The sequence below is a fragment of the Penaeus vannamei genome, chromosome 11 (genome assembly GCF_042767895.1).
Source record: "Penaeus vannamei isolate JL-2024 chromosome 11, ASM4276789v1, whole genome shotgun sequence".
NCBI lineage: Eukaryota > Metazoa > Arthropoda > Malacostraca > Decapoda > Penaeidae > Penaeus > Penaeus vannamei.
In genome coordinates, this window is record NC_091559.1 from 32,303,684 (window position 1) to 32,312,909 (window position 9,226).

The 9,226-nt window shown below is 37.9% G+C and overlaps 1 protein-coding gene across 4 annotated transcripts; it reads left to right on the plus strand.

The window, feature by feature from the left end:
- Window positions 1-203: 203 nt before the first annotated feature.
- Window positions 204-8,630, plus strand: LOC113802764 (zinc-ribbon metal-binding protein lunapark; the record flags this gene model as incomplete). 4 transcript variants are annotated; one of them, XM_070127244.1, is given in 8 exon segments in its annotated part: window positions 204-390; window positions 928-997; window positions 1,162-1,317; window positions 1,719-1,859; window positions 2,029-2,226; window positions 2,374-2,628; window positions 3,351-3,437; window positions 3,642-8,630. In XM_070127244.1, coding segments are annotated over 8 exon segments (1,270 nt in total), but the record flags the coding sequence as incomplete, so codon positions are not given.
- Window positions 8,631-9,226: the final 596 nt, after the last annotated feature.

The following is a 9,226-nucleotide window of genomic DNA, read 5'->3' on the forward strand; positions in this document are numbered from 1 at the left end:
ATGTAGCTCTGTGCTAATTTCTGTTATTATTTGGCAGACTATGTATTTAGACTTTGTTGCCTTAAAAATTAGTTGAAAAGAAGTAGGATTTGAAGAATTGTAAGTTTTTTTTTTTTTTTTTTTTTTTTTTTTCATTTATCCAGTCCATGTCTTAAAATGTCACTTCCAATGACCTCTTTGAGTCATATGTCGGATGTCCACAGAATATACTTGCTGAAGAGGTTGCTGTCATGGTACTACCGGCGGAAGATCACAAAGAACGAGCTGAAGCTGAAGAGCCTTCGGGAGCGGAAGGAAAAGATCCTGGAACAGGTGATGGAAACAGAAACTTACAAGGTGGCTAAGGAGATCCTTGAAACTTATGCCCCAGACCAACTACGGAAGAGCCAGGTTAGGATTGTTTTTTTGTTTACTTCTGATGCGCGTTTTGTTCTTGGGTAATCGACAGATTGGTATGTACAATTAGTAACAAGTAGCTAGTAAGTGAATGAAGAGGTATCTCGTAATTAAGTTGGAAATGTGTCCTCTGATAGTTAATTTGTCTTACTATTTACAGAAAGAGATTATATAGTGTTTGTGTTCATCAAAATGTCTTTCTTTTGCAATGTGGCTGAATTGAAGCTTGAGTCAAGATTAGAGATCTGTGTAAAAATTGGCTTTATATGTTAGCTTTAGATTAGCATCTGGAGAAGTAATGTGACTAACAGGATGTATTGCTCTTTCAAGCTGAATTGAAACAAACTTTATTTGTTGAAAACAGTGAATATATTGCTGTTTGTATACTGTGTAATGCAGTTCACTGAGTAGTTTTATGAAATCATCTTTTGAAAGCATGAACTAGTGATGAAATTACCTAAAATACTTGACAATGAAATGATTATAGACAGAGTACTGGACTATATTGTGGGGACTTGACTTTTTACTCAGGTGCTGAAGCCCCAGCCAGTGGTGCAAACTCCAGCTCAGCGGATGCCCTCCCCGAGCAGCCAACAGTCAGGTTATATATATTCCCATACATGTTCATATGTGTAAATATGTACATTATACAGGTACAGAAATGTGGATAAACATTTGCATACAAATACATCAGACATATCTGTGTATATACCATACTACACCATATACCTTATTCCACTTTATCTGTTTTTATAAATCTAACAGAAGTACGAAAAAGATTGGTGAATTCTGGAACCACTTCACCCCCTGGCCCTCCGGCAGGGTTAGTTCGGCCCACAGTTGCACCGAGTGGGTTGCATCAGACACCAGGATTCCCTCCCAGACCCCAACTCTTAGCACAGTCTGCACCCACCAGGCCAGGTCAGTAGGATCCTAGGACGCTTGACATTTGTGTTTGTGAATTTTCTCTGTGGATGAGCAAGTTTTGTAAGAAGTGGAGTTTTTTCTTTTCTTTTCTTTTCTTAGATGAAGGATTTTTGTAGAGTTTTTTATGTCTGTCTTTATCTTTCTCTTGATACTTAGGATTATCTTGTTTCATATTCCTTGTCCATTAACTTCTGTGATTTTTCAGTTGCTCTTACCTTGTCTTAATTGTTTCTGTGTGGCGTGTTTTTGTCTTTTGTATTTTGTGAGTAACTCAGAAATTCATTCTTTTTTATGGTTGTTACCTAGACATCTCTAGCATAGCCGTAACAATGTGTTTGTGCAATTTCTTCCAATAACATCTTGGGGTTGTGATGTGCGTGATGTGGGCCTTCCAGGTATTGGTAGTACGAGCCCCCACCGTGTGTCCCCTTCCCCCGCTCTTACCCATGGACCCCCCAGCCACAGCCACCCCATGAGTGCCAGCGTTCCCCCTAGCTACAGCACACCTGCCTCAATCCTGCACTCACATCCTGCACGTGAGTCACCCAGATTTCTTCCTGGGAAAGAAGGTTTAAAACTAATAAGGTTTAGGGTTAAATGTGGAAGGCCTTGAAGATACTGATGCAGAAAGAGAATATAAAGACCATAATTGTTATCAGAAGGAAGGAAAATATGTTACCTTGAATTCACTTGATGTTCCATCAGGTCCAGATCCCTCAAGCACTGGAAACGGCCCTCCTGGCCCCCCCATGCCACGGCCAGTGCTGCCGAGGGAACGGGGCTACTTTGACCGTTTTGTGGAGTACCTTGTAGGTGATGGCCCAGCCAACCGCTTTGCCCTTGTGTGCCGCCAGTGCGAATCACATAATGGCATGGCACTGAAAGATGAATTTCCATATTTGGGTGAGGACTGAGGAGGGATTACTCTTCTTTTTTTAATATTTGCTTATATGCATATATGTGTTTGTATATCCATACATCTTGTTATTGATTTAAAAACAAATTAGGCACAAGTAGATCCCAGAGTTCTCATTCCTCCCCCCTCTACAGCTTTCCGATGCGCTTACTGCTATTATTGGAATCCTGCTCGAAAACAGCGTCCAAGTGCACCTCGGCTGGAGGACCTGACCCCACAGCCTCCACCTTCTCTCTCAGTACCAGAGGATCAGGAAGAGGATGAGGAGGATGATGATGAAGAGGAAGAGGATGAGGAGGAACAAGAAGAGCAAGAATCTTCATCAGGGGAGGAGGAAGAGGAGGAGGAAGAGGAGGAGGAAGATGAGGAGGGTGGAATGGATGAGGAAGGCAAGTAGGGGGGAAAAGGAGGGAAAGGAATAAGCAAGAGAAAGAAAAGAGGAGGAAGCAGTTAATAATAATGTTGTTTATAGAAAGAGAAAAAGTCTGATAGATTAGAATTGATTAATGCAATGCCGCCGGGAACCCTCTGCTTTCAGTTTAGTGTTATGTTAAATGTCTATGCACATAGATTGGTCTGCCAGTGCATAGCCACAAAGGAATCAATTTGTACTTCTTGTGACCTCACCTTTCCTTGAGTTGGCAGGAAAAACACTTTTCTGCTAATGCTATCAATATTGATACTGTTATTTTTAGTATAGATATTGTAATTACTATATTGTTATTGGCATTACTAATAGCAGTATCAAATATTAGAAAATATTATTGAAAATCAAGGAAAAGGTTAAAAATGTGAGACAGGTACTTCTTGTAACTGGCCCATTGGTGATCTAGTACTTGTGGAGCCATTCATATGTAAAAACAATTACTAAATTATACACACAGTGGGCATGGCATGTATGCACATGCCAAACCCGTCAGCATGTGGTTAATAGTTTCTCTCTCTCTTTTTTTCTGTTGTCTATTGAGTTATGAGTAAGTTTAGTATGAGAATGTTATCATATGTCAGTTAAAGATTGGAGTATGAGTATTTCATGTGAAGTCAATGTAAGATTAAAAGTTCATAATGTTCTTTTATAATTTACAAGAATTTAACAACTTTGCTCTGGCAGAATCAGGAGGCAGCAGCTCTGGGGATGAGGAGGGAGCTGCATCATCATCTGAGCAGTCAAGCGCAAAACCCACATCCAGCCAGGAAGGTATGGCAGCCGAGGGCCCGGCGCCTGACCCCCCTAAGAGCTTATAGCATAAAGGACTAGCCTGTTTGTGAAAAAGCACTTGTTTACTGATATAAAGCTGAGCACTTGTCATTATTTGGAGGTCATTTGAGAATGTAATTGAGAAGAGTGAGTTCAGTGGTGAAGAGGGCAGCTACCTGACAGGTGTGTGTTGCTCCCACCAAGCAGGTTCCTTGGAGGACGTAGCCAAGTCAACTCCATCGTCCATCACGTCCTCTGACCCCAGTACCTCCGATGATCACCTCCAGCAACCCAACTGCCATGCCAACTCCTGCACCACTGCCTCTTCCACCACCACCACCACACCCTCTTCAACCACAGAGAATGAGGAGACAGAGTGATGCTGCTGTCTTGTGCTGCCGTTTTACTCTGTTTACCCTGAGCTCTTAGATCTGCTGACTGTGGTGTCCTTCTGTGCTGCTGCTGATGCTGTTTAGACTTGCTTTTCTGTGGTAGCTCCATGCTCTTTACCTCCCCTTCTACTTCTCATGCTAGCAGGTAGCCATTACTGAAGCCTGATAAGTATTTTCACAGGACATGATCTTTCCTTTCCCTGAAAGATACAAGTGATGGATGCATAAACTAGTTACATGACCTGGCCCATCTCAAGGTTCTGCCTGAATTAAAAATCCTTCCCTGACCTTGCCAACTCCTGCCTGCTCCTGTCTGCCTATCCCAAGTGATAATTAACCCATGCCAGTTACCATACTGATAATTTTTTGTTCATTAATGAAGTGCTTTCTCCATGTTATACAGCCTTCCTTTGTAGCTATTACCCAAAGAGTCATGTACCAGCCCTATGACCTTTTATCCCTGGTGTTTACATTTACAGATTTTTGCAACAGTAACAGGAGAATCATTTCCCCTTTCCCAGTCCTTTTCATGTGTCCAGTGAACTGAGTTGTGTGTTTATCAAGCTCTAATGCTTAGTAGGTGTTTATTCAAGCTCTGATACTTTGTGATTGATGGGCATATGAATGATTTCTCATTGAAGGTTAAGGGCTTTAGGATGAAAGTATATGTATGAGTTTCAATAAACAGTCATTTCAGAGAAGAGATCCATAAGAGACCAGTTCAGTGTTGATTCTGGTACTCTCTTTCTTTGTGTGTGTTTGGGTTGGTATATGTGTGTGTGTGTCTGTGTGTGCGGACACTTGGAAGTGTGTTAGAGCTTGTTTTAATATGTTTGAGGTGGTGATAAAATTACAGGATAACTTGAAAGTTTACTGTAGCTCTCTTAGTTGTCCTGCAGTTTGATATGTTTGCTAGCCAAGGAGCCAGATCTTAGGCTATATGCTTCACCCTTTGCTCACATGCAGGTGCTATTAGTATGTTTGTGGCTGGTTATCAACACATGTACCTCGTCTCACCTTGACACAACAGTCAGTAGTCAACCAGATACTTGTCAGATCTGCTTTAGTGTTTCCTCCAGCCTCTCCACATCTTTGTCTCTCTCTGCTCACAGGGCTTGAGGGGACGAGGGACAAAGGCACTGGAAGGAACATGCTCAAAGCACTTCCAGTTTTCATTTCTGTACTTGAGGGTTTTACTGAAATGATTTAATTATCTTCTTTTCCTACTTGCTGTACTCTGCAGAGATGATCACACACCTGTCCGACGGTTTGTGCTGCTTCCAGTTCTATATGATGATGTGAAGTAAGAATGATTCTTTGAGTCTTGATCATCCATTAGTGTTGGTAGAAGATTTGTTGATGTAATGAACTCTGTTGGTTGCATTGCTGTGAGACACATTGTGTATCAAGTGGAAACCAAGAGAAGTAGATTATGTTGGAATTATTGGTTAATTGGATGGAGAAAAGGAATGAATGCACTCTACTAAGAAAGATATTAATTGACTTCAGACAATGAAGAGAAGAACAACTTTATAATCTTCCTTTTGGTACTGTTAGATTTTGAAGTTGAAAGATAATACAAATTTTGGTCTAAATTATTTCCAGATTCTGTGAATTTTGTTTTGCTCTAATGTACCATGTTTCTCTCATCTTTCACACACCATGAAGCTCTGTACTCTGAGTAATCCAAGGATACTTGTAAACTATTGCAATACATCATTTTCTGTGACTATAAAGATTGCAAAATCACATTTATTGCAACAACAAAAACAACACAATGGGCAGTGACAAACACCATGATAGGGGTGAAGTTAGTAATATCACAGCTGAAATTGATGCTTAATGATGCTTATGCAATCAGTGATAACAGAATATAACTTGCCAGATCAGAAGAAATGGTGCCAATCAGTTGTATTTTTTGTGATGAAAAATAGGTTAACAGACGTAGATGAAACAGTATTTCATAAGATGGCCCACTAAATCCTACTTCAGTATGCGAATAAGTTCAGAGAATGGTACATACAGAGTTTAGAAAGAAAAAGCTGTCAGAAATCTCTTTGGGGTGCAAGTAGATAACATGTAGATGATCACTTTGTGTAAGGAACTGTGCTTTTATATCTTTTATTTTTGAATAAACATTGTCACATTTAAGGCATTGGGGATAGGAGTACAGACCTCGCTGATGCTGTAATAGCAAGGGTTTTTTGTGAAAATGTTTTTGGTAAACAGTCACCCATTTTTGAAAAAAAGAAAAGATTAGAAAATAATATTGATAAATGTTGTACAGTTTCCCTCTCACTAGAAACACAGGGCCAAGAGTAACTTGTAATGCTGATACGCATTTCTTTTATTTTACTATGTTGAGTAGGTGTTTGTAAAGTGTGGATTAAGTGTCATAGCACTCGTCAGTAGCACAAATGTGGCATTAGCTCTAGGTCATGGCAGATATGATAACATCAGCAGCTTGGGGGACGACCTGAAGTGGCTGGTGGACAACGAATGAAGATTGCAGGAGCTTTGCTAGTATGATGGAGAGAGTGGTTGATAGCTGTTGCTTCCTCTTGTATTGTTACTTCAATAGCTAACTGGTGAAAATGTTAAATAATTGTCAGGATGTACTCATACTATAATTTTGTTACTTTTCTACCTTCTACCATTTTACTATGGTCATTTTGAAAATGATCACCACCACAAAGCTAAAACATCTGAGTTGGAGTGAAGGTCTCTAATGGCACTTGGTTCATTCATTGTCCATGATAAGATCATGGAATCAGGAAATAAGGAATAAGTAATGTATAAAGAGAAGTACAAGCCTAGTGGAATTTGCTGTGTTTTGGATATACATTTTTTAAAGTAATACAAAAATAGGTGTAAAATAACTGGTGCATACAAGGGCAAATGAAATGAGAATCAAGCCCATACTAACATTACTTAACATATCTTTATTGTTCCTTTTAACAGAAAGCTAATACAAGTCATATTTTCTGTTAATGTTTTGAAGAGTGTTTGGTGTTATTGCTCAGATGGCTTTGACAAGTATTAGTTCTCAGGTGAAAGAGTTTGTATCACCTTGGCAAAGATACTCCCTCTATCATCTCACATGTGGATGCAGATCCAATTTTTCATCTTTGGTTTTGCAAATTGAATCTTGGATTTTGCATGTTATGTGTGTGGACTTTCTGGTTTAGAGCCAATACTAATGCTGTACAACTTTCATAGATGAATTTGATATATATAAATCTGAAGATAACTTTGTAATTGTAGCACTTCATTGTTGTTTCCAAATTTATAGAAAAAAGAAATATAGAAAAAAAAAATTAAGTTACATTTAGATGAAATGTTAACCCTTCTTTGTGTGTTATAGGAATTATATGGTAATTATCTTTCCAAAATAGAGGAAATGAGCTTAATCTCGCAATATGGACTTATGAGAGTCTATTTGTTCTACCAGTATTATAAATGGGTTTCTTATATTCAGAATTGCTACAATCTGCAGTACCTAAACATCATGATGCTTGAAATTTGAAAATAGAAGAGTATATTTTCTGATCTTTTTGGACCTTATACTTTGATACTTTGAATATTTCTCCCAGGGTTTTATTAGACATCTCAGAGTTTGACCTAAAATGGGGTTTTGTGCTAAAAGCATTCTGTGCAATAGACAGAAGTGCAGCCATTGTTATCTAATAAGAAATCCATGGTCACTGGTGCATACTTCAACTTGCAATATTTACCATTTGGTAGAGCTAACATGATGTACAAATGATCTTGTTTTCTAGTACTTTGTATCTACAAAAATGGCTACACTTTTTTACAAAAAGATATGTTGAAATATTGATAATATATTTAATTTTGCTTTAAAGATTTAGATGTGTAGGAATGTGTTCGTTCTCTAACCTTTATTCTCCAGAAATGTTCAAGACGGTCTTTGCCAGGTACAGGGAAAAAGACTCATAAGACGGAAGTGAATGATTTTAGAAATACAGCAGTTACCTGGCACTGAGCTTGTCACCTAAAGAATAGGTCATAGTACAGTATAGCTGTTTGTGTAAAGCTTGTAAGAGAGTGTACAGGGTGGAGGAATGTTCACTATTTCCCCAAAATGTCAGCTTTGAAGTTTGTATAATATTTCTTGTCACTTTGAAGAAAATAAATATATATAAAAGTTCAGTTTAGGAATTTCTCTTCATTTATACTGAAAGGTAGATCATGTTTGTTTTATTCCCAGTTCATTCCTCACCTGCTGATGTTATCTGGAATGTTAAAGAGTGCCTTAATTGTGATTTAGTGTGCATAGAGGTGAGTGTCTGTAATACAGTGTAGTAATGCAAGAAAAGAGGCACATACACGGGTTGGGGCTTGCATTTAGCACAAAGGAAAGGTTTTAATTGTTTTCTTTTGAGGTTCTTACTTGGATTAAGAGAACAATCTAGATAGTACTGTAGCAATCAAATGGATTTTTTGAATATTTAAATGCTAAGCCTGGGAATTTCTCCAAACCCATGTCAATTAGTCATTTCTTGAAATAGCTTTCTTTTGAAGTTACAAAACAGTTCAGGATTTACATAGAGATATATAAAACTTGTAGATTATTTTGTTATAGTTGTATTACTTTCTTAGAACATTTATATTTGTAGTTTTATATATTTTTTGCACCTGTTTAGTTTATTGTTTAAAGGAGTGGTTTAAGGATTATACATGAAAGTATGCTATTAAAATATCTTAAATCTCTATGTAGGTTACAAAGACCATAGTTGGTCTAAGCTGAACACTGCTTCTCTCAGTAAACTGGTGATATTTGTCTCGGTATTTTCTTTAATCCTTATGACTAAAGCAGTGATTTATTTTTTAAGACATGAACAAGTGTCTTAAGTACTGGTAATGGAAGATTCACTCACACATAGTAAACATGTGAATAATATGAAATAACACATCCTATTGACACTAGTGTAAGAATTAAACAAAACTACTGGGAACAGTGTATACACCCCCCCCCCCCATATACTGATTTCAGGGAGAATTCCCATTTAGAAATCAAATATTTCTTGTATTATTCTTTTTGAAAAGATGGACTTGCAAGTAAAGATTAACATCTAGATGAAAAAATGTATAAGAGGTGGATGCAGAAAAAATCTCCACTCCCAAATAAGTCAGAAAAAAAATGCCTTCATATTTAAAAACAACAGCCATGGGAATGTGTCCATGTGTTCATAGAAACCACAGAGAGAGAGAGAGAAAAAAAGGTAAGATACATGAAAGGATGCTTAATGGTTAAAACATCTGTGAGACCAGAGCTATTTAAACTGGGGTGTTCAGTGATGGGTTTCAGGAGGTCCATGATGATCAGATAAAAAGTAATATATAAAGTGTTTTCCTTAGACTTTAATGCTTTGTGTA